The sequence below is a fragment of the Taudactylus pleione genome, unplaced genomic scaffold, assembly GCF_031769625.1.
Source record: "Taudactylus pleione unplaced genomic scaffold, aTauple2 ptg000100l, whole genome shotgun sequence".
NCBI lineage: Eukaryota > Metazoa > Chordata > Amphibia > Anura > Myobatrachidae > Taudactylus > Taudactylus pleione.
This window is the reverse complement of record NW_028284502.1, coordinates 4,397,926-4,424,383: the sequence shown is the minus strand read 5'-3', so window position 1 is coordinate 4,424,383 and position 26,458 is coordinate 4,397,926. Positions and strand designations below refer to the sequence as shown.

At 45.6% G+C, this 26,458-nt stretch overlaps 2 protein-coding genes across 3 annotated transcripts in view; one reads left to right on the top strand and one right to left on the bottom strand.

Moving 5' to 3' along the window:
• Positions 1-8,025, top strand: part of MUC15 (mucin 15, cell surface associated) — a 31,382-nt gene extending 23,357 nt beyond the window's left edge. For both annotated transcript variants that reach the window (XM_088470405.1, XM_088470406.1), the window contains one exon: positions 4,300-8,025. In XM_088470405.1, the coding sequence (XP_088326531.1) occupies positions 4,300-4,445 (146 nt within the window). In that variant the 3' untranslated portion in view covers positions 4,446-8,025. The remainder of the gene's footprint in view (positions 1-4,299) is intronic.
• ANO3 (anoctamin 3) overlaps positions 1-26,458 on the bottom strand; it is a 377,773-nt gene that overhangs the window by 114,906 nt on the left and 236,409 nt on the right. Inside the window, exons 13-14 of the mRNA XM_088470460.1 lie at positions 24,286-24,382; positions 19,935-19,995 (exon numbers count right to left, since the gene is read on the bottom strand). Coding sequence (XP_088326586.1) covers positions 19,935-19,995; positions 24,286-24,382 — 158 coding nt within the window. The remainder of the gene's footprint in view (positions 1-19,934; positions 19,996-24,285; positions 24,383-26,458) is intronic.

The following is a 26,458-nucleotide window of genomic DNA, read 5'->3' as shown; positions in this document are numbered from 1 at the left end:
ACTAACTCAGGAGTGGCTGTCTCACTACAGCTAATTTCAGCACTATACACAGGACCTATTTAGTAAAGTCATTACGAGATCAATCACTAGAAACGTCTGATTGCTGCATTATCTAAGCATGGGGGCTATTAATTATGTGCGCAACACAACAGATATCTGAGAAAGTTGCAGCAGTCACTCTGTTTCGATCACAAAAGCAGGCCTGGTAGTTTTCATGGGGACTGCAGTTTGCAATTCCTTTTTCCTTGAGATCCCTCACCAGCAGTCTGTACTTGCACATGTGGGCCCAAAGGCGAGCGCAGTAATGTGATAGTGCCCCTTTACCCCTTAGTCTTCTGAGACACTGATCTAGCAGCAGAAATTTGATAGTTAACCAAAATAAATTCTTATTACTGCGATATGCGGCAATAAGAAATGATTAATAATGGGAGATCTTTGAGAATACTGATAAATCGGTATACAAAACAAATAGACACCCTTGCTCAGGCGCTTGACGTCACTCTGCAGCTGATGGCGGCAGGTGAAGGTGGTCATTTCCCTCAGGCCTAGTGGTTCCATACCATCCGGAGAGCAGTGAGAGGGAGGCGGCTGAGTAGAACCGAGGTCCCGGACTGTATTACATCTTGCCGATTGTACAATACCGCAATCCCTCTATCTAAACTCTGTTAGGATAGAGGATATCAGTACACCGGAAGAGGGGGAAAGTATCAGCAATAAAGAGAAAACTGTTTTCTGTGTATACAACACTCTCTAACATTATTACTCAAGTAAGTTTAAAACCATGAGGAGGCGAAGGAATCCAGAATACATTTTGCATATAGAAAAAGAGCCTTAATCACACTCAGAGCTACATTTACAGCAATTTATGCAAACTGATAAATCGATAGCCCGGTAGCAGGTACGGTGCAGAATGCATACATCCCAACTTTTCAAGATTGGGAAGAGGGACAACTGAGCTCGCCTCAGGCAAGTGCCCGAAAATAGTGGTGTGGCTTATCAATAAGGGGGGCATGGCCTTGTGGGAAATGCCATACCCGCGAGCCATGCTCCCATTTTTATCATGCTGGGGGCTTGCCCAGCGCTCCAGGAGCTGCAGGACAGCCCCCCAGCCTCAGCAAAGTGTATAAGGACACATATGGGTAACGGCTATGCAGAGCAGCGGTGTGAGAGTATCCTCCCCAACTTCCCCCCCCACCGGCGGGACACTGCGGCCCGCGGGTGGGACAGTGGGCCTGATTCAGAGCCGCTCGCTAGATGCGATCGCTCGCACGATGTGTATGCAAATTGCGTAGGCAATGCTAACGCACAGCAATGCATTAGCACGCCCAGTATTTCTTAGAGCGCGATCACATAGTGTATGCAGACACCGACCAGCCTGTTATAAGATGCCCACTTGTGTACGCCATGTCCAGGAAGTGTATGCAACCTTTGGTACATAGTATGCTATCACAGCGCTTGAGGTTGACCATACCCTGCCGCAAGCACTGCGAGCACTTCAGTGTAAAAACAAGCCAGGTGACGTGTATTATGACGCTGTCTTATAATTATGCACGCCTCTAAAATGCCCAGGCACGCCTGCATTTGCATCTCCACTTCCCTGTTTGTAATGGCCAGCCCGTTACCACCTACAAACAGCTTCCCCTGTCACTCACTCTGCTGGGCTGTCTATGCGCAGCGAACTAATGCATTGTGAACTTTCGCTAAGGTATGCACATGCGCACTGCGATGCATACACATGCGCACTATGCATACACCATGCATACCACCGGCAGCAGCGAGAGTATGCATCTTAGCGAGCGGGTCTGAATCAGGCCCAGTGCCTGTAAAACGGGACTGTCCCGCTGAAATCGGAACAGTTGGGTAGGATGCAGAATGTGAGACAACTCTTAGGGGAATATTTACTAAAGTGTGGGTTTTTAGAAGTGGAGATGTTGCCCATAGCAACCAATCAGATTCTACTTAACATTTAGCTAGCATCTTCTAGAAGATAATAGCTAGAATCTGATTAGTTGCTATGGGCAACTGAAATCTCCACTTCTAAAATCCTGCACTTTAGCAAATATACCCCTTACACTGAGGGGCTAATTCGGCACTGCATAGAAGTGACATGCTGAACGCAGATTCCCGATTATTGGGAATCTGTGTGTGCGCAGAACCCGTTTTGCCAATTTGCAGAACGGGTCCTCTGTGATCGCATGCAGCCCCTTCTATGACACTGCCTGATTGACAGGCAGAGGCATTTAAAGGGCTGTGTGGGGACAGGGTTGGCCAGCGTTCCTGGAAACGGATGTATCCGCCCCATTTTCCAAGAATGGCAAAGCGAAAGGCTGAATCCACAGACACAGTTTCCTGGCCTCGCAAGCTTTCTCAGCTGGCTGGAGGTCTGGCACCGTCCACCATTGCGACCAATGGTGACGATGGTTATACCATCCTGTAACCTCGGTCGCAGTGCTGGCATCGCAAATGCAGCATGTGCTGTCATACACCTCCCGCTACATTTGCATAGTTACAAGAATGGAATTGCTGCTTGCGTGCAGCTTTGCAATTCTGTCCCAAGATGAAGTACCCCCTAAGTCAGGGGTCTTCAACCTTTTACATAGTGTGGGCCACATTAAAAAATTAAACGAAGCCCGAGGGCCACCAAGCTATACGCCACACAGTAGCACAATCTTGATTCACCCAATTCACATTACACCACATAGTCGTGTCCCTTATTCATGTATGACACACAGCAGTGCCCCTTTTACACAATGCCCACATTTGTGCCCCTTATACACAATGCCCACAGCAGTAGTGCCCCTAATGCAATGCCCACTGTAGTTGTGCCCTATATGCAATGTCCTTTATGCATTGCCCCCAGTAGTGGTAGTGCCCCATATGCCTTGCCCCCAGTAGTGGTAGTGCAGTGCCCCTTATGCAGTGCCCACAGTGGTAATGGCTCTTATGTAGTGCCCCCAGTAGTGGTAATACCCATTATTCAGTGCCCACAGTGGTAATGCCTCTTTTGTAGTGCCACCAGTAATGGTAGTACCCTTTATTCAGTGCCCCCAGTAGTGCTGCCCCTTATGTAGAGCCCACAGTGGTAATGCCCCTTATGCAGTGTCCCCAGTAGTGGTAGTGCCCCTTATGTAGTGCCCCAAGGAGTGGTGCCCCTTATGCAGTGCCCCCACAGGTGGTGCCCCAGTATTAGTGCCCCCAGTTGTATGCCCCCAGTACTAGTGCCCCTAGTAGTAATGCCCCCTAGTATTAGTGACCCTAATAGTAATGACCCTAGTAGTAATACCCCCTAGTATTAGTGCCCTTAATAGTAATTCTCCCTAGTAGTAATGCCCCCTAATAGTAATACTCCTAGTAATAGTGCCCCTAATAGAAATGCCCCTAATAGAAATGCCCCGATATTAGTGCCCCTAATAGTAGTGCCCCTAACAGTAATGCCCCCTAGTAGAAGTGAAGCCGCCTACAAAATAAAAACTACTACTACTTACCTTAAACCCTGCTCCCGCGGCTGCTACCTCCGTTCCGCCCAGCTGCTCTTCTGTCTGAACCATGGGAGAGAAGTCATGACGTCTCTCCCATAGTGCACTGCACACACTGCAGGAGCCGAAAGCAGGAGCTCAGGAGTGAGCTCCAGCCTCCGGCTGGCGGTGAAGGTAGGGAGCCGGGCGCCCGCTGGTAACAAAATTTCAGGGGGCTCCTGGCAAATGGACCCTGTTGGCTGGCCATGGGGGAACAGCTCCCCCCATTCGGCGGGCCACCCGACAGAGCATGGGTTGAAGACCCCTGCCCTAAGTCCTCTGTGTACAGAAATTTGGAAACACTGTTCTTCAACTCAATGAGGCTAGCATGAAATTTGCTCAAGGAAAAATAGACAGGCATTGGAATTCAAACTAGGGCCTCCAATGAGGCTGTTTGTGTAACTATTACCCTGTAAGAGTGTATAATCTCTGGATGACTTCTCCATTAAGCAGTTGTAACAACCTCTGATATTCGGTACTATTCCTTGTATCTGGATATAAAGAGAGCTCACCAGGGCCGTAGCTCACCAGGTGCCATCCCTGGCCCTTCCCCATGAGTCCATTCCCCTTTTTTGGGTGCATTATGTCCCTTTGAAAAATGAGGGGGTACGCCAATGCTCTTTCTGGCACAGGGCACCAAAAAGTCTAGTTACGGCTCTGGAGCTCACTATCTATGCACAAGGCTGATATAAGTCTTTCATATGTCATTTTAGTGATGCATTGTAAGACATACAGGCTCAAGTCTTGGGAATTATAATGAACAATTTTTATTTTTTAATTTCAGTGTTGCGATTGGATACTCCTGCAAGTTCCTATGATGTCAGTTACGGAGACTCATCTTACTACAACCCCACAGTCATAGAAGAGCCTCCATACAACAGTAACAGAACGAATGAAGCAATTGCAATGGATGACATCAGGCCTCGTTAAACCATATGGGTGGGAAGGACATGATCTCCTTATTTCGTTTGATTATGAACACCTTTGAACACCTGGGCATGTTTTCTTGGAACGTGACAGGGAACAGCAAAGTTTGATTCCAGATAGGAGAAACATTTCCTGGACTGAATGCAGAACACAAGTGACTTTCATTTACAATGCTAATATAGTTCTGGAAAAAAAATTGGCCATTTTCCAAAGTTAAACCTTCTTCATTAACTCCATGACCTGACTGGTTATTTGTATACACTTTTTCGTGCAAGTTCCTAACTCTAAAATCAAATTGGGAAATAAAGCGTGTTAGAGACACGATGCCATCAAAAAAAGAGATGGGCAGGTCAACTTCTATTGCTTCAAGCCTAATTGAATACTGAAATCATATGCACTGCCTTCATATTTAGGATGGTGTTTCTGCAGAATATACTACAGTACATACACAATAGCCTGACGTCATCTCTTTCCAAACATCTAAAACTGTGATATAAATAATGAATAACAATTGCCAAATCACAAATCTGCAGAAAGCCCACCTACTGTACTTCTGGAGACAAGGTGGCAGGATTTCAGGATGTGGTAGAGGATGGGGTCATGACCTTTATTTAAGGAAGAAGGGGTGGCAGGATTTAGGCATGACATTATTATCAATATTTATTGTATGACTTCTCTGGAGAATTGAAAGTAAATTAAAGACAGGTATTTTGCTACATATTAAGCATCTATTTTAAAATGTATAAATTGACTTTTTACACTAACTTTGCAAAAATTTCAGATTTTATCATAGAATGTAAAGAAATTTTCCAGTCTTTTTGTTGTTGTTAGGAAAAGCCCTCACATAGTTGAACAGCTTAGGACTGGTCATCAGTGTACTAGCAATTTGGGAGTTACTATTGTGCCACCACAATAACCTTTTGTGCTCTCCAAAAAATGGAGAATTGCCAATTATCAGGACATACAGTAGGCAGAGAGTCGACCTTTACATAACTGGACAAGCTGTGGAAACCCCACTCGATGAGTCCCTTGCAGTTTGTGTTTGGAATTGCTCAGTAATATATTAATAAAGACTGGTGATTTTTTTATTTTTGTTATTTTTCAAAAACTTTATGTGAATTTTGCATTTAACCAACTATACTGTAGAAAATTATTTTAAAAACTCTGATTTCCTTAAAACAATGCCAACAAGAACAAACATGGAGTGTATACAGCTGAAAAGCTTAGGACCAGTTTGTCATGAACCATTGGCTTTTTGAAGTGAAACAACTCAGAGTTTGGATGGTCCAAAGTAAAAGAAGCACATTATTGTGTTTCCACGATAAATAGCTTTTATGATTCTGTTACTACTACAACCTTTATTGGGTCACTTTTATTACTTCTGTGTAAATGTCCCAAATGCTTGTTTATGTCCTAGGCACAATACCTCCATAATGAACAAGGGAGTGTTAAGGCCCCCATACACGGCACGATATGCGTGCCGATCCGACAGATCGGCATGATATAGGTACTATATTGTGTCGTGTATGGTCACGATATCATGCCTGATATCGTGCTGTGCGCTCCCGCGGGGACGTACATCGCATCCCCAGGTCTTCCTGAAAAACCATCTGACCTGGGATGCGATGTACGATCCCATTCAGATGAAGGAGGGGGAAGCCGGCATATCGTGTGGTCTGCGGAGACCGCATGATTGCCGGCGGTGACAGCACGATCCATCTTCTGACGGATCGGCAGTTGCCCTACACGGTGCATCGCACCGTGTATGGCCACTTTTATGCTTTTCTAGTGTCTCTGTTCTTGAATAATTACTGGCATAGTAAACTAAAATATGAAAAAGAATATCCCCAAAATGCAGCTGGATACTGTTAGATGGGAATATTTAATAGTTAGTATTTGTTTGTGCACCTTTATATGTAAAATATTATCAAGCATTCCTATAACACAGCATGTTTTACTCATCTGGAATCCCTGCTTGTATAGAATAATTTAGACTAAACACAGACATTTTATATATCTCTATGAAAGCACAGCCATATGTTACAACTAAGTGTAATTCTAACTGCCATGTAACCTATTTTTTTTAGTCATACAGGATGCTCAAGACTACTACAATGGCTTTTGACTTTTTTTTTATAGAAAGGAAAATGGGTGATTTCACAATTTGAAATAAATTTTGGTACCCAGCATCCATAGTATGACCTCTGAGGTTTAACACTTTGTGAAGGCCCTTATAAAGATGCCTGCGAACAAGTAGCTGAAATGGGAGGAGACAAGAAATGGGAGGAGACAAGAAATGGGAGGAGACAAGAAATGGGAGGAGATAACAAAAAAGAGGGAAAGAGGTAAAGCAGAGGTCAAAATAAGTGAGAAGATTTTTTTCAGTTTTCAATACTTTACATTTTTTCAGTGCTCCCTTGTGGTTACCATTCTGTGTAATAAATGATTGTAATACTACTGCCACTCATACAGAAATGTATTTTGAATGCAAAGTTTACCTCTCCAAACCGATATCAAAATGGTGTGAAGAGCAAGTTATTTTTATTGGCTGTTTTTGCTCACTTGTGACGTTATTGTGCCAGCACTCGCCAATGCCCAATATGTAGCTTGGTGACATTGGGACATGTTTGTAACAGTGAATAGAGGAACATATGTGGGCGGCCACATCAAATAGATCTGGCTGTTTGGAGCCCCATTTTACTGTGCGTAAAAATCGATAGTGACCACCCTGCATCTACAGCAGGAATCAAATTAAATCCAGTTGGGTTTCAATCATTTCCAGCCATCTTTAGTGGTCAGTGGAGCACGTTCACATGTGGCTTTTCTGGCCAATTAGGTCTAAATCAGCCAAACTGGCTGACAAAACCGGAATGGGTATGAAATATCAGTGGCTGAGCAGGTTCAAATCCCAACCCTGGAAGCCCGACAGATGAAGTTCCCGATGGAGGGTGGTTAGTACCCTATTCCTTCCCTCTCCACTGCCAATCCTAACCTCCCCCGGTGGAGCGTAACCCTAACCCTCTCTTCCTGCACCCTACACCTAATCATCCCGGGGGGGTGACTAACCCTAAACTCCCCCTAGTGGTGCCAAACCCTAACCCTCCCTACCCGCAGTCTAACCCAAACCTTAGTTTTTCCCCCAGGGGTGTCTAAACCTAACCCTCCGTTCCCCGGGGAAATGGACAACACTTAACCATCCAGACTATCAGGATTGCGGTGGTTTGGGATACCGACACCTGTATCATGTTCTCCTTTGGGATATCCACCGGCAATATAACATCCCGACAAAACCGCCACTTGAAGACAACTTAGATGCCAATAATTGGGTAATGTTGGTTTAACAAGGCACGTGGCATTGTAATGCAGGAGGCCGTAGACAGGGAATTTTCACATATGGGCCATATGTATATGAGCCAAAGACATGAAGAACATTCATAATTCCATTTTGCATGGCAGAGAAGGAAATACTGTAAGATAAAAGTGCACGTGTTTATGTGTAAACGGTTATGTTTATTTTCACAACTGCTCTTTGTACATGGCATTATATCTGACTAATAAACTGTACAAATATTTATTAAACATACAGTATGTCCCTGATGTATCAAAATATGTCTGTACCTGTTATTTTGTTGGGGCGGAAGTTACAGCTCCTTGTGACAGGTTAAGAGATAGATCAAACAACAAGTAGCACATGTACAAGCTATTACAGACATTTCCACAGCTTTACATAAATACATAATTACAGTGTGCAGTTTACAGAATTATGTAGAGACAAAAAAGGGAAGAAGGAAATATTTGCAGGACCTTCCAATCAGAGGATGTGGTTGGACACAAAAGGGAGATGGGGGAAGAGTAGGGAAGACCAGAGATTGTAAAGTCGGGAGGAGGGCCGGAAGGCTAGAACAAAGAAATTCGTTTTAAGGGCACATTGAGCGAGCGAGGGACTCGGGAAAATCCTGATGGTGAGAATGGTGATTAGTGATTAGGGAGGAGGTGCGGCAACAATCATTAGCAGAGCGGGGAGAGCGAGATGGAGTATTGTATGTGAGGAAATGAGGCTGAAGATGTTGGGAAGAGAGGTCTGTGTTGAGGGCTTTGAAGATGAGAGAGAGGCATTTGAATTTCATTCTGCATGGGACACAAAGTGTTACAACTCAGCATGATATCCCGCCAGTGGTAGACTTTCAACTGTTTTGCTAAAAAAAAATATAGCAAAATGGAAGCATATTTATACTGTGAGATAATAATCTATATATCCTTATATATGCTTTGTTTTTACACCATATTCTAAAAAAAACCCTTGAAGTTCTGTTAAACGAACAAGATGGATGCAAGAACTTCATCTAGTAGGTGTAACTGACACCATAATCACCCTGAACCAGGAGCTGGAGCCATTAATCTGCACCAATGCTACTATACTCCCATTGGTTACATCTTGGCCCAGCCCCTTCCACCACAACACTGGTTATCCATGTAAATACCAGAGTTGCAGAGCTCAATACTATAGGCCTGCTCAGAGATGTACGAATTGCCGATATATTTGGAGTTGAGTGACTATTGGTAAACTGTGCATGCGTCTAAATTGCACTGCTCATGCGTCAAGGTACATTATGGTAGTTGCTTGCAATGGCACCGGCGTCTCAGGGGATAAGTTCGATATGCCGGCACATGGGATTCCGGTGGTCAGTATGCCAGCGCCAGAATCCCGACACCTGTCAGAATCCTGGCGGCGGTATCCTGACCGCCGGAATCCCGAAGGTAAGCAGCGGGGTTAGGGGGAGGGTTAGGGGTTACGGTTAGGCACTAGGGGGATGGTTAGGTTTAGGGTGCGAGGAGGGGGAGGTTAGGTTTAGGGTGCGAGGAGGGGGCGGTTAGGTTTAGGGCGCGGGGAGGGGGAGGTTAGGATTAGGCATTAGAGGGGGAGGTTAGGTTTAGGCACTGGGAAGGGTGGGTTAGGGTAGGGAGAGGGGAAGGGTTAGCATACCGACCAACAGGTGTCGGTATGCTAACCCTGTTGAGATGACGGTGTCAGGATTTTAACCGTCAGGAACCCTAAAGCCAGCATCCCATACCCATCCCCGTCTCAGTTCCCACGGCTATGGTTACTCAGAACTGCGATAGTCGAATGATCCATGACTAGTGTTGTGTCTTTGTAGCAGATGCTTGGATTTGCAAAGCTGCAGGTGGGTGTCTCAATACATTCCATCTGCGACATTTGCATATTTTTGCATAGCATCTGCGTACAAAGACGGAGCAGCGGCGGCATTAGCGTACAGCTCCAGGTCAGGCCCTATGTGCTGGTCACATCTTTTTGATCCAAGTATCTACAGGTTTTACTTACAATGCCCACTTTATTCCTTTATTCCTTGCTCATCTTGTTTCCTGGTTTGCAGCATGATAAATACTCTGACCCATTCAAATTGCACCAAAAATTAAATTTTATGGTTACTGGGATCAAAAGGCAGATACATTTTTACTGCCGCCAGTTAGACTATTGGAAAGATTTATATGTTTATTGATTGGCTCTCAGGCTTTTACAACATTCCTTTCTATTTCAGTCCTGCTTGTTCTCCCTCTGTTTTCTTCATGTAATTGTTACTTCAATATATGTTTGAAATTGTTTTTACTGAAACTAAAATAAAACAACTCAGGCGCTTGCGCAGTACAGAAAAAACATCGACCAACTGCGCAAAACATCGGCATAGTGTCCACCTCTGAATCAAGCCCTGAGTCTCAATGGAGCCTGACATGTGAATTGGTTAATGGTTTCTTGGTGGGGGTGATTGGCTTGAGAATTGATTAATAGATTTGGAAACGGGTTATTGGGTACTGAGTCATGGGGTTGGAGATAGATGGAGTTATTGGGAGCTCTTATTCTGCAATAATTATTAACAGATATACAGACCCATGGGCCTGATTCAGAGATGTATGCTAGCCCGATGGTTAGCGCACATCTCCGATTGTTGAAGGACTACGCATGTGCAGCCCTCCATCTGCGAGTGAGCTACAGTGTCTCCCAGTCGGAGCCTGTTTAACAGGCTGCAGCATTTTGGGGGCGGAGCTGGAATGTTCCTGGCCACCGTTCCCGGAAACGTGGGCGTGTCGTCCTCCTTTTCCAGGAGGGATAAGGCCAGGGTCTGCGTTAGTGGGCGCATATTTCCTGGTCTTGTAAGTTACCAGGCACTGGCCAGGCTGAGATATGATTTAGCTTATGTAGCCTGGCCGAAGGGGCAACCATCGCGAACGATGGTTGCGATGGTGATCTGAGGCAGCGTCTACTGAACACCTCCTGCTGCACTTACATTTTGTTGGACGGTATTGCACAGCCGCTTCTGTGTGACTGCGCATTACCATCCATCTCCGAATCAGCCTCTATGTCATTTAATTGTGAATTATTTTCCTTCATTTTTTAGAACATATTCTACAATGCTATAAATTCAGAGAACATTATTCAGTGGAGCTGCCAATCTAATTTCCCTGCCGCAGACAGACATATGTTACAAGTCTAAGTTGTGCAAGAGTGAAGGTCACATTCTTTATAAAATAAATCTAGGAACCCACTTTGCATCCTCTACAAAACCCCTACAGCTCTGTATTCATGATCTTCCTTCGAAGTAACTCCCCCCTGTATGTAAGTCGCCTTCTGCAAAGTAGTGTTTTATAGCTACATTCAAATTAGGGCCAGTAAAACAAAGTGAGAAGTAGTAAGTGTCAGACTGGACCACCAGGGTTCCGGGGAAATCCCCAGAGGACACTACTAAAAATATATATACTGCCCAAGACTTGGTCAAAAGGATGTGGTTGTGGTTTTATGTATATGACAGGAAGAGGGTAGTGGGAGATCTGGGGCAGCAGGGTAGGCTTTGTCTATAGTGCCTAGAAACCTTGCACAAGCTATGTTGCATACATCTGTATGTTTTACTATGGATGTTTTTACTAGAACCAGTGGCTGACACTTAGTATTATGTTTTAATAAGCTGCTTTTTTGTTTCCTTCTCCAATGTTGCACAACAATTTACATAAATATATTAGTCTTGATTGAGCTTAGAGGGGGGACCCAATTATTATTATTTTTTTATTATTATTATTATAAATAAAACTACTATAATTATTATTTTTAATAATATTTTAAATTATTATTACTTTCTTATACAGTGGGTAAATGTACTGCATGTATGCGACAATTACTGAGTGATCGGGAAATTAATGAGGGCACACTTATTGGTAAGTTCGCAGGCAGCTCCTATGCTCTGACCAATCAGCGTGGCCCTGTTCATTCCTATAGAGAGTGTCCCCGAGTGACCTCTGAGTTGCATCAAGGTCACGAAAGGGACAAGTTGCATTGTTTAATGTGTTTTGCTTCCTTTTTTTCCCACAGATTCTGTGGAATGCATACAGGAACCAAAGAGGACTTTTCCCCCTTAAATAGAGAAAGCAATAAATGGTTAAATGAGGGTGTATGGGGGAGCCTTTATTTAATAAAATATTTTACTCCATGGTGTGTGCGTCCCGCAAAAAAACAAGAAAAATGCATGCCCCCCCTTCTGGCACCTATACACCTATAGAAAATTTTTTAAACCAATAACAGGTCACGCACACCATAAAGAAAAATATTGTATTAAATACAATACACACCCTTGTTTACCAATTTATTATCTGGGGTTTATACAAAATAAAAAAACGACTATCTTCTAGCCCGTGGCTGAGAAATGCAAATGAATAGGGCCAGTCTGCGGAGGCGCTCTATTGACACTTGCTGTACAGTATTGCAAAATATATTGCAATCATGCACTCGGACACAGTGCATTTCCAAAATAGTTGCACATGTCTTCAGAAGGGTCAGGATGCCAGCGGTCACAATACAGACAGCAGCATAACAAAAGTCAGAATCCCGATGCCCAAAGGTAAGTTGCTATCCCTAACTCTCTCCCTAACCCACCTTTCTCGCAGCCTAAGGCTAACCCTTCCCCCGCAGCATAATTCTAACCTCCCCCCGCAGCCTAACCCTAACATCCCCCCCGCAGCTTAACCCTAACCCTCCCCCTAGTGCCTAACCCTAACCCCCCCCCCCTTACCTTAATACTTATTGTCAGGATGCTGGCGGTCATGGTCCTGGCACTCAATTATTTTTATATTTTCCACTACTTAGTAAATGAAGGGTTCCTATGTATTTTTAATTGATCCATTAGATTTATATATAGGGCCCGATTCAGAGCTGGAAGCAAAGGCGATTACGCATGCAAATCAAGCGATTGTTTGCTATCGCGATGTGTAGAATACGCGTTCACATTGCGACTATGGACGCACAAAGGAATCCATCGAAGAGTGAGTGACAGGTTGTCAGCGTTTGAGGATGGTGATGGTCTAAAAAACACGCAGGCGTGTCTGTCAGTTTGAAAGCCGTTTCATGGACATGCATAAATTAGCCACTGCGATGGCATACGCAGCTCTGCGTGTCAGGAGAGCTCCCGAGGCAGCGGCAGGTCAGACCTGCCGCAAGGGCAAGATGGCTGCTCGATGTTAGCAATAATTAGGCAGGTTTGCGACCTCGTACGTATGTTAGAAGGCAGCAGTGGGCGTCCTTATGCTCGGGTGCTCTTTGGAATCGTTAGCATATTTTCGCAGCTGTGATCACATTAGTGTCCATCTATAAATTAGGCCTATGATCCTGCGTATTTTTCAATTGTAAGGTACCCTATGACGCAATTGTTATTCTACCATATTTTTTCTTTGTTATATAACTTGTTCTGCTATGTCCTATTTATTTATTTTACATATTATTTTATCTGACCAATAGCTTGTTAGTTGTTACATCAGCTTTTTTTATACTATTCTTTGGCAAACTAAATGTAGCTATTATGCCAAACGTTTGGCAGCTGTGACTGTGTATCAATTATTTTTCATCAGATCTAAAACAAGAAGGCCAATGTTACACAGATCTCTTATCTACATGCTGTGTTGTACTAAGATAGGGAAGGCGTCACTTATTTTTGTTAGCTATGATATGATTGTTTCTCAGGATAGAGATGAAACAATGCATAAGGTCAACAAAATCAGGAGGACTCATACACGTTGTAGAAAGTACATGTCCTAGGTGTATTTATGCAGCATACTTATATTTATATACCTCAATGCAGTGGTTACCAAACATTTTTTGAATCGCAGCACTGTAAGGTATCGGCATTTTTTTTCACGGCACCCTCAGGCCAAAAGTTTCTTATTGAGAGATCCTGCAAAAATTACCAAATTAATAGATTGTGTTTCTACGTCATCCTTCGGTTTGGTTATGAGGTGGTGGACAGGGTTACGATTCTGGCCCTGATTCAGAGCCGGACGCTCTGACAGAGCGCTCGCTCTGAATCAGGGCCGTCCTTCTTAATTTTTAGAGCAGCCTCCTGGCCGCTCGTATAACTATAGCGAGTGGCCACGAAGATGGTCGCGATGGTCAAGACCATCGTGACCATCGGGCTTGCGACGAGACCCTTGTGGTAGGTTCTCGTTGCCGCAAGCCCTGGAATGCTTTCGGCTCTATCAGAGCCGAGAGCACTCCCACTGACATCACTTGTGATGTCAGGGGGGCCGGCCCCAGACGGGAGGCGTTCTCATGGGAACGCCTCCGTCTGGGCAGCCATGCCCAAGGCACGCCCACCAAAGGGGGCGTGCTGTCACTCACCATCGACAGTACGCCCCCTTTGGTACGAGACCTGGAGCGACGGCTTGCCCGTCGCTATCCGGGTCTCGTGCATGCGTACGACGGAGCCGTCGTGTGCATGCGCACTGGGCCAACATTGACCCGCTTGCTCAGCGCGTCTGAATCAGGCCCTTTATTTGTCCACATATTATATAATTGACAGTCACCGGTTATCACATGGACCATAAATCATTTTAGTTGGTCCTGAACCGCCAACCTGTGGCACCCCGCAAGTGCCCCATGGCACCAAGTTTCAGAACTGCTCTAATATATGGGTAACATTTACAATGCTGTTACTTCTTTAAAAAAAAAATGTAACTTGGTGCTGAATTTTTTTGTATGGGACAGCACTAATAGTAGGCCCCACACACTCAGGGCCTGATTCAGAGCCGCTCACAAAAAGCAAGCGCTCGCTTTGAATCAGGGCGGGCGCTTGTTTTTTAAGTTGCGGCCTCTTGGCCGTTCGCATAGCTGTGAATGACCACCCACAGCTTATGCGAGCGGCCAGGTGACGGGTGCGATGGTCAAGACCATCGCGACCATCGGGCTTGCGACGAGACCCTTACGGGAGGGTCTCGTGGCCGCAAGCCCCAGTGGACTTCCTGCTCTAAAAGAGCAGGAAGTCCACCTACTGACATCACGAGTGTTGATCGAGCTGTCGATCAACATCGACAGCCACCCCTTTTGGATGCGAGCAACGGAGCGAGTGCTTTTTGCGCTTGCTCCGGGGCTCGTGCACGCGCAGTGCGCACGCTGCACGTGCGCAGTGGCCCATCACCGACCCGCATGCGAGCGCTATGCGCTTGTGAGCAGGTCTGAATCAGACCCTAAGTACCAACCTCTGGCCAGTGGCTGGGAAATTAATATAGAAAACGGGCTGGGAGAATAGTCTAGTTGTCTATACCTATGGGTGCATTTGGGAAGAGATATAATACCCTTGAAAAGGTTCTTTCTGGATCCGCTTATGCTTCGGCATGAGTTGCATGATGCTGTTATACAAAACAAAACCCTTATGACTTCTGGGGTGTCTTCTCAGCTTTACCCTGAGCAGTGTTGGGCAGAGGAGATTTAATGGCTCCCAGGCTGCTGCTGGGGGCTCTATCTGTCCCCCCCTGAGGGCTGCAGGCTAGTTACTTAAACTTAGTGGGCCTCGCTGATGCTTGGTGAGCAGAAAATTATGACTGTTAAGACTAGTGAAAACCCATAAATACAATAAAGTAAAATAACACACACACACAAAGCCAGCAGTAAAATGGATACATTGAAAACATGCCCCACTCCTTCCTCACCCCTGAACAGTCGCATCTTGTCAAACACGCAGCAGCTTAGGGGGGGCGGAGACCACCGTCGCTTTTAGTGATCGGCACATGTGCAGTACAGATCCTGCGCATGCACTGACCATTAAACATCGGAGTTGTGCATAAAGTTATGCACTTTTATATTTATTTTTATTGTTTTTTTTTCTCATGTTTTTATATCCTGTTGATATTGAACTAAACGTCCTAGCATAACCAAGTACACTAAAGACTAACTGAGTACAATGGAACTTGTACTGTAGTTCCACAGCAAATAAATTACCTCAGTGTACCTATCCCCCAGTAACACAGGGGAGAGGGAGAACACAATGGCACCCGGTTGATAGTTTGCCAAGCAGTTAAAACCACTGTTCAATAAATATGTTTTCTCTATACGTACAGTACCTCACAGCATATGGGATTAAGAAGGAGGGAAAACCAAGTGTGCGGCTAATATGAGCACATTCGGAAAAGGGGCATGGCCTAGTGGAAAGGGGCGTGGCCTTGCATCACATCCATTTACAGCATTCTGGGGACGTGCCTAAAGCTCTTTGAGCTGCTGGGCTACGCACAGGCTCATCTTGCTTTGCTTACCTGCTGCAGTGGCGATGTGCTCTCCCCCAACCTTAAACCACCACCCCCTCTGCGCCAGACACAGCAGTGCATGGGTGGGACGGGGGTACAGTTCTCGAAAAGCAGGACTGTCTCACCAAAAGATACATTAATCTTTGCTATAAAGGAATATTCCCAGCATACATACAGCATTTAGAAACCTGTTGAGCTGTTATTAACTTTTATTCATAAGGCGCCACAAAGCATATGCAGAGCTGTACAGGGTTAACATACTGTAGAAAACATTTTACAGTAACAGAGTATCAGCGTATAGGTGCATTACACAGCGCCATAACATAGCACAAGTAGCCCTGTACTCAGTGATCCTGTATCCAACGTATAGGTGAGCAGACAGTCACTAAAGGAGAGCAGGAGACTAGAGCGGAGCACTGGTGCCATGAAGGGTACCAGGGAAGAACAAGAGAGAGAAGGGCCCTGCCCATATAAGCTGATATACTAAGCTGCTGAAAGTACCAATACACCAAATCTATAGTTGAGTATTTATTAATGAAATATCAAATACTATGAGACATCTGAAACTTATTTTGTGTTTGCTCAATAATAGCACAGGAAATTAAGGATTCAGATTTGGTTACTCGGACCCTAAGAATTTAATTGCATTAAATTTAAAAACCTTTAGGGTCGTATTCAATTTGGAGCTAAAAGCCGTTCTCGGCAAAACTTTTTCGCTGATGACATAATTTTCGCAGATTCCACTTATCCCTGTATTCAATTTGTCCGACTTTTCGCCGGTGCAAAAAGTTTGCGCCTTGTAACCAGCGGAAAAGATTCACCAATGAATACCTGGCGGAAAAATGTGCAGAATTGGGGTTTGGGGGTTCAAACTTGCGGCAACCACCCTGCACCCATTGGACATCCCCCTTGATGCTAACTGCATCAAAAAATGCAGAAAAAAACAAAGGACACCCCAAAAAAGCACTTTGAAAGAGTGGGCAAAAAATTTCAAAGTGGGGTACAACTTCAAAACCCAGCAAAATAGCCTTTTCGGGGAATCTGCAAGTATGGGGGTGGTTTTTTTTTTTATTGCAGATGCTTGCTGAAGGTGCGTTATTGGTGCTTTTTAATGCTTGAATTTTAAAATATGCTTACACCCATTTTCATGTATCCCAAATTTGAAGGGACTACTTATTTCCCCCCCAAAAATGCTATTCTTCACCACTGTCCCAAAGATGCTAAATAGTGCCTATTGAGACCATTAAAAGACCCCAAATAGCTTTTGCAGGGCTATTCGGGGGTACCCATAGTGAACCCCCATGTCAGAACATCTTTTGGGGGCTGTCAGGCTAATTTCCCCAAAAATGGACGGACTTTTCGACAATTTCGTTTTCGCTGGGTCCCGTTTTCACCGATTTGGAATTGAATATGGGGATAAGTGGGGATGCGCGTGATAAGTTTTCGACGGCAAACCTCCGATGACAGCGAAAAGTCCGGCCTCGGAAATTTCGCTCCAAATTGAGTACGGGCCTTAATCTTAAATTAAGCCCTGCATTCTGTACATACCAGATTAAAAGTGGGCAGAAGAGGTGGCCAGCATGGTAGGGTTCATAGTCTCATGGATGTTGTACAGGACATTAGCAGCAAAGCATCAGTGTGCATACCAGCCAGGGCCGGTGCCAGGTGTCTCGGCACCCAGTACCGTCCCGTGCTCCCCCTCCGCCCCTTCCCTCACTGCGCCCTCTTCCTGTACTTCAAATACTAACTACAGCGGGTGGGTGGAGGGCAGGGATCTTCAACAGCCGGACCCTGGTGCCCTTGTGGAGCAGGCCCTGATACCAGCCCGGTAGCTATATGTATGTTGTGACATCATGCAGCAGCAACATTCCCAGATTTGAAAATTTAGCACTAATATCAATAAAGTAGTAGTAGATGCTCAACGCTAATAATGACCAATAGCTACATTGCAGGTCATTTATGAAAGTACCAGGCTTTCCTTTGGGCCTAAGCAGTCCATGGCCCCATTTGAGCCATTTTGTGGATGGGTGATAGTTCTCAGTTGTTATTGGCCATGCTCTGACACCACCCCAAGGTTGTGTGCACAGAACTGGCTTCTGCTGAAGCTGCAAGAACAGCTTAGGACATGAGAAAAGGTCCATGTAGCGTTTGGCGGCCCTGTACACACCTATATTTGTGTAAGTGCATCTAGTTTCTGTTGGAAATGTGTGTACGGTTGGTGGTTTTAGCAGAGTTGAATGTACACATCAACAGATTGCAAGATGACCCAAGAACCAGTCCAGGGTAGCTTGACCAGACAGTGTGGTTTATTATGCAAGTGATAGTACGATCGTACTCACTGTAACACTGGTAGAGGAGGAGTATGAAGCAGAGCTGAGATTAGGCAGATTACCAGCTGGTGACTTTCTCAGGTATGTGGTAGCGGTGCAGGTGCTGGAACAGCGGTCAATACGGGGGAAAGGTCGCAGGTCTCTGGAGCTAAACGGAAGATGTCCGTCTCTCACTATGTCACTTATACACAGTAAGCAAGTGGGTGCTGCGCATGTGCAGTAATAGTACTGGCGGCCATCTTGGTAAGGGAATGAAGCATCATCCCCGGAGGGGCCATATTGGAGGCTGCGCAGTAGCGCTCTCCAATTCTAACAGTTTTAAGCTGAAGTGCATGGATTTGTGAAACAAAATGGCGGCATCTGTGAAAAAGCTGGCACCACCCAATTGAAGGAATTCAGCAGAGCAAAAGCGTTCCTTGCTAACAGTGAATGACTAACAAGAGTGTACCGACTTTGCAATGAAGTGTACAAACAAGATTTCCTTGCGGTGAGGGTGCATTTACAAGAGCGTACTCTGTTTCGTGAAAGGGCACACAGTATTTTATTTTTAGACCTAGAACAATAGAAGGACTTGAAGTCAAGGGGGAGAGTCCTAAGATCAGGGTTCATCCTTAGACTTCCAATTGGCAGTCCATTTCTAGGCGTAGTTCTACAAATGTAATAAAAAGCTGCAAACACGCAAAAGTAACACATGTAACAAAGAGAGATGAATCCCTTCCTGTCATGGTTAGTTTCAGCCATATACATAATAATATGATAATCTTAATTGAATTTTAGAAGAAAAAGTGAAACGTTAAAAAAACAGAGGGTGATCATCAAGTGTTAGGAGATTAGGTGGTCTATGTACTAAGCAGTGATAAGAGACAGAGCGAAAAGTGATAAGTAAATGATAAGGTGCCAGCCAATCAGCTCCCAACTGCCATCTCACAGGCTGTGTTTGAAAAATTACAGTTGGGAGCTGATTGGCTGGCACCTTATCACTTTTCACTCTGTCTCCTAACACTGCATAGTAAATAGACCCCTAGATTTTATAGTGAGTTTCCAACATGTACATTTCCCACAGCACACATCATCTCACAAACATAGAAACAGATAGACTGTCCAGAGACTATGTAATAAACAAACATGTACCTTGAAATGCGATTGGTAGAGAAAAAAATGCAGAATATATAGATGCATTACAGATCCGCAGATCGTAGGGGTTTATTTACAAACCGACACTTCTGTTCGTGTTTATGCCCTTTTAATTATTGGGCATAAACACAAACAGAAGCGTTGGTGTTTACAACCAACCTGAGACTTCGTAAATAAACCCACGTAATGTAATGTATGATTAAATATTCTACTTAGGAGAATGTCATTATGTTCTTAGGGGTAGATTCAATTATCTGCGCAAGTCAGCAGAACGGATCTCTGCGGCTTCCATGCGTTAATTGTAGAAGTTAGATTTTGATCGCAACTTATGAAGCTGCAAATAGAATCCAGCTACTGTAACCGGTAGCATCGGGACCTGCCGACAGCAGCTCGTGTTGATTTAAACCTGTCCCTAGATGTATTGGGCTTACACATGTAACACAATATATACACTTACCCCATATTGCCATAAAAATAGCGAAGAATACTGTGCCTCCGTTGTCAAATAAATGAGTGACCTGAAAACAGGAACACAAACGTCAACATATACTGTATTGGTATAACCTGTGTTCTTAATATCGAAATATATTTTCTCACTAAAAGTTTTGGCAGGTACACTTAAATATGTACTGTACAATAATTTAATTTAACAGTAACAAGCTGTTCTTGCAGGCATAATATTTTCTACACGGTAAAGTTTCTTTTTTTGTAAGAATTGTTCAATTCTAGGTGGACTTGAAGTCAACATTTTTGAAAGGTATAATTTGTTCTAACTTCTAAGCCGTCTGACATTTGGGAAAACACAACAGCAAATTGATTCTCAGATTCTCTTACCCTAGTTCTTCCAACAATAATAGAAAGACATTTATATACAGGACTCAGAGATCATGACCGTTGGGAGACACGTTATGATTAATATCTCTATATGGGTTATTATCTAGTGACCGGGTTGGGAACATGTCCTGCACACTAAGCTGATATTGCCCTTGTGATGTGTCTTGACAAAGGCCCCTGCGTGGGTCGAAACGTCGACGATATGATGGTTGGAAGATTTTCAATAAATTATCACTTCAATTGGAAATGTGGTGAGTGCTCTCATTGCTTTGTTTAAAGCTACTATTGGACTATTAGTTGGAACCTTGGATTGTGCTATAACGGATGTGAGCAAGCAGCGGCTCCTGCCCTCTTACCTGAGGGGGGCTGCCGCTTCTGCTGCTGGCCTGGGTCCCGGCACCTTCTAAATTAATTTGGCAGGCATCGGGACCTGTGCATGTGCATGAGCAGCGGTGGCGCCACGCTTGCGCACGCCTAACACCAGCTTCTCAGGGCAGTCCCGAGAAGTCCTGTAGGGTTGCCCGATAGGCAGAGCAGCGGCTTCCACTGGAAGCCGCTCTCTGCTGATCGCAGCCCGGACTGGCAGTCCCAGGGGGAGGAGACACCTCCCCACTGGCTGCCTGTCTTCAGTGTGACTGGCAGGTGGCTCTTCCAATAGGAAGCACCTCCAGTCACAGTGAAGCCAGTGCAGTCACGGACGGCACCGGCTCACTGAATAGTAGAGGATTTTACTGGAGGGGCCGCAGCTTCACAGCCCTTAGGTAAGATCCGCCACTGGTTGTGAGTGCAGACTTAACAAATCAATATATGTATATTCTCCTTACTTATACTTTCTTCTACTCCTTACTCCCCACTAGGGCACCTAACACTTGATTGATGACTCCCTGCTTCTTATTTTGAGTGTCATGATCGCTAATGCAGCAATGTGTATAAACCATGTCCTTGTCCTGCACTGTATTGTACTGTAAGTCACTGGTTTCTTGTTTATTTATTTGTTTATGTACTTTGTAAGGTGCTCCGGAACATTTGTGGCCCAATATAAATAAAGGATAATAATAATAATATATTTATATGTCATGCCTTAAGTCATCAAGGTTTTAACCTGTATATTCATGTCACTGACTGTGTAAGAGGAATTCTGTTAATGGACTGATTTTATTACCATAATTATCCATTTAATAGCTGTGCGGTTTCATTAATAGCACAAATTCCACTGCTTCATTATTAGTAACAGGGAAGCCTGCCTTGGTGATTTATAGTAATGCCTAGAAATCATAGCACTGCAGTGACAGAATTCATACATACAGGGCATACATACATACATACACACATATATACATATTTATATACATACCGCCAGTTTATCACTTTTTGCATTAGGGATCACTGGCTCCAGTGAAGATACAGACAAAGGGCCTGATTCGCTATGGATTGTGATATAGCGTGCGCACGGTTTTACGTCAAAGTTATGCTAATCCATAGCGATCGCAATGCCGCCGAAGAACTACATAAGGACGCCCACTTCACCCACACGCACATCTGTAATGTTTAGCAAGACTGCGAAGACATCAGTATAATCGAGTACCATCGAAGCCTCACGCACAGTTAAGGCAGGTCACTCAGGAATTGCTTACTTCAGCGCACGCTATGAGGCTTCAGGCTCCGTATGGTATCGCAGTGGCTAATCTATGCAGTGTATGCACACCCCTGAAACGACGTTGAAAAGCACTGGCACGCCTGCGTTCCGCCGACCACCCCCCCATCACCACCCCCAAATGGCACTTCCTGTCAATCACTCTGCCATGGGTCTGCATAGTCTCTGCGATCGCAGTCCTAATTACATACACATGCGCAGAACACAACAATCGGCCGATTGCGTGCGTATAAGCAACTGCGTTTCTTGCTGAATCAGGCCCAAAGCACACACAAAATGTCCTTAGTAATGCACCACAAAGGATAATGCTTAGTGTTCCCTACAAACACTTTGTGTATAGTGGCTGGTTTATTCATAGGAATCAATGATATCTAAAGCAAGGAGGGTTAATGCTGTGCCTAAGAAGCGTTTACACATAAAAATATAGTGGTAAATATAGCATATTACGTTAAATGATATATACAGCTTTTTTCAGTGGGAGTGGAGTAAAAGTTGTCTGTCTTTATGTTGTAAACCAAGCAATATAGATACTAGGAATGCTCAAAGGTAGTATTACCGGGATCCAGTCACATGGTCAACGGTTACCAAAAAACTCAACACCACAGTGTCAACATTAGAATGTCAACATGGTTCAACATATTGACAGGCACCATGTCGCCATTCTCAGAATGCAGATGAGTAGGACTAGAGGCCTGATTCAGACCCGGTCGCAAGCACTGAGCGCTCGCAACTGGGTCGATGGTGGCCCACAGCGCATGCACATGACGGAGCCGGCTCCGTCATGTGCATGCGTGAGATCCGGCTAGCGACGGGCAATCCGTTGCTCCGGGTCTCGCACCATAGGGGGCGAGCTGTTGATGTTGAGTGACAGCTTGCCCCCTTTGGTGGGCGGGCCGGAGGGGGTGGCTGCCCAAACGGAGGCGTCCCCATGAGAACGCCTGCCGTTTGGGGGCGGCCCCACTGACATCACAAGCGATGTCAGTGGAGAGCTTCCTGCTCTGTTAGAGCCGAAAGCTCTCTGGGGCTTGCGATGAACGAGACCCGACCACAAGGGTCTCGTCGCAAGCTCGATGGTCGCGATGGTTTTGACCATCGCGACCATCATCATGGCCGCTCGCTATAGCTGTGGGTGGTCACCCACAGCTAGGCGAGCGGCCAAGAGTCTGCTCCAAAAAAAAAAAGCCCGGCCCTGATTCAGTGCAAGCGCTCTGTCAGAGCGAGCGGCTCTGAATCAGGCCCTAGGTGCCATCGGGAGGGTTAGGCACTATGGGGAGATTAGGGTTAGGCTGTAGGTGGGGGGTTAGGCACAAGAGGGAGATTAGGTTTAGGCTGTAGCTGGGGGGTTAGGATTGGATACTAGGGGGAGATTAGGGTTACGCTGTAGGTGGAGAGTTAGAGTTAGGCACTAGAGGGAGATTAGGTTTAGGCTGTAGCTGGGGGGTTAGGATTGGATACTAGGGAGAGATTAGGGTTTGGCTGTAGGTGGGGATAGGGTTAGGCATTAGGGGGAGGGTTAGGGATTAGGGTTAGGGGGAAAAACACTTACCGGATTGTCGCTCCTCAGACGTCTACGCTGGTACTGTTCCTCACATGACCGCCGGGACCTGCAAGATGACACTGGATCATACTTACCACCATATGAAGTGACTCCATCCCTATATGCAGGTGGGCAGTGATGGGGGAGGACCCGGACTATCGCGTTATCTGGCCACTCGCATTGAAATACCATGACCCGTGCACGTTTGAATAGGGGCCAGAGCTAAATTACGTGATTATAGAATCGCGTCATTAAACCCCTCCCGATGGACCTCGGATTCGTGGTAAGATTCTTCCCATTCTGACCACTTCACTATGCAGTGGGTGGGATGCGGGAAAAGTGCCTACTCTTCTGGAGGTGCGGGAGGCTACCCGAAAAATCGTGAGCCTCCAGCAGGTTCTGGGAAAGTAGGTAGATATGCGCTGGACACACCAGAACCAGCTAGAACGCCACTAGACCACCAGGGACATTTTGTCGACAGTATGTTGACATGTCAGCCGCATACAGATGCATGTCGACATGATAACTGTCGATCTAACATACCAGACCCGTATCACCTATCCTGTTCATATTGGAATAGCCTAAGAAATCATTTTGGAGTGACTATTGCTCTATCTACATAATTAGTTGGCACGCTATGTACTGTAGTATGCACGCTAGCAATGCTGCTCTGGAACAGGTTCTGCATACTCCACTAGAGAAATAACCATATGACCTATATTGCAGAAATAAAGCCTGTGAGCTCATGAATATTCATTCATCACTGCTATGATGGGATGTTACCTTTGCATATATGCAGCTCTCATTCAGCCTCTGCAGTGTGCAGTTCTTCTCACACATCGGACACATGATAGTGTCATTCGCCTCACAGATCTCTATACTGCCATAAAGAAAAAACATATAACAATAGGAATCATAAATCAGAGTAATAGCGTAATAACATATATATTTTTTTATTATATATAAACGGCCAAAATGAAACATTTAATCCTTGCTTGGTACATGCCACAGAAAAAGCATGTCTGGTACTGAAAAATACACAGCACTACACCATAAACTCATGCTTGACCAACAGTATATAACAGTGTACAGCCCTATGCAACAGAGACACATTGTAGTAACGGGTTGGATATGAAATACCGGCAGCCGGGATGCCTTCTGTCAAAATGCCGACAGCGGCATCCCGATGCTCGGCATCCCGACATACTAACCCCCCATTCTCCCCCTAACCCTCCCTTCTTGGTGCCTAAACCTAACACTCCCCACCCCGAACCATAACCCTAACACTCTCTATTAGTGCCTAAACCTAACGTTCCCCACTTGATGCCTAAACCTAACGGTCCCCCCTTAGTACCTAACCGTAATCCCCACAGTGTTGCCTAACCCTAACCTTCCCCCCCCCCACAAAGCCTAACCCTAACCCCCCAGTGGTGCCTAAACCTAAACACCCCGCGGCTAACAGCTAAGGCTTGCCTACGATCGGGATGCCGTGTTTTGGTATTCTGGCGCCAGTATATAGGCTGGCGTCAGGATTCAGCTGCCTATGTTTAGTCCCGGGTCGGGATTCTGACGCTGGGATTTAAACAGATGCATCCCGGCCGTCGGTATTATAACCACATCCCGCAGTGACAATATAAAGCATTTACATTTTTAGCAGTGTGTGTGGATTCTCACCAGACAGCCAGACAAAGGCACTTCACATACAGTAACTTTTTCCTGGAAAATGAGAGTATTTACCTAACATATTTAACATATTTCATTTAATGTATGTAGCTGGACAACGAGGAGATTTCCAGTGGTAAGTGGCCAAGTCACACAGAGAAATTGCTTTCTAGCAGATTATATACAACTGACTGTAATTACACAAACCATGAAGACATAGAGGGGTATTCGATTAGCCGCAAGGTCTCCCCCATGACTAATTACCGGCTGAAATCCCTGCGGCGCGGGAAAGGCTATTCGATTAAATAGCCTTTTTCCTGCGCCGAAAAATTGGGATTCAGACTCGGAAACCCACCGATTCCGTGTAAACTGTGGAACCGTTGGAGTTTTTCCCCCCACACGAGCCTGATTTTATGTTTTTTTTCCGTGGACTCATAGAGCTGCGAGGTTTAGTCCGACTGTGGGTTCTGATGCGCGGGGTAATCCCCGCTAATTTAATTGCTCTAGTGCGGCAATTAGCCAATTGAATACCACCCATATTGGAAGAATTAAATTATGCACGATGGCCACAAAGACATCCGGAATGGTCAGGCAAAGGCACTGGGGGCCTCATTCAGAGGCGGTCGTTAGATGCAAGTGGTCGCTCTGAATCCAGAGCTCTAACGACCGACATGGGTGATGGCCGCGATGGTATGGTCAAGACCAACGCAACCATCGGGGCTTACGACCAGACCCTAGGTTAGTGTCTGGGCACTCGTAAGCCCCAGGGAGCTTCCTACTCTGTTTGAGCAGGAAGTTCCCCACTGACATCAGCAATGATGTCAGTGGGGCCGCCCCCAAACGGCAAGCGTTCCTACTGGAACGCCTCCGTTTGGCCGGACACGCCCCCGGCCCGCACAGCAAACTCGGCGAGCTGTCACTCAACATCGACAACTCGCCCCGTCTGCTACGAGGGGAAGCAATCGGGAAGCCGACTGCCTAAATACCGGCAGCCGGCTTCCCGACTGTCATATCCCGGCAAGGGTGAAATGCCGGGCGTCCGCATTTCCCCAACGCCAGAAGACCGGTGCCCTGTATCCCGATCTTAGTGATGCTGGGCGCCGCGAGCGGACAGCCGCGGGGGGGGGAGGGTTAGGTTTAGGGCTCCCGGGGGGGACTTAGGGTTAGGCACCCCCCCGGGAGGGTTAGGCTAGGGGGAGGGAGGGTTAGGGTTAGGCACCCCCGGGGGGGACTTAGGTTTAGGCAGCGGGGAAGGGGGTGGTTAGGGTTAGGCACTTGGGGGGGAAGTTAGGGT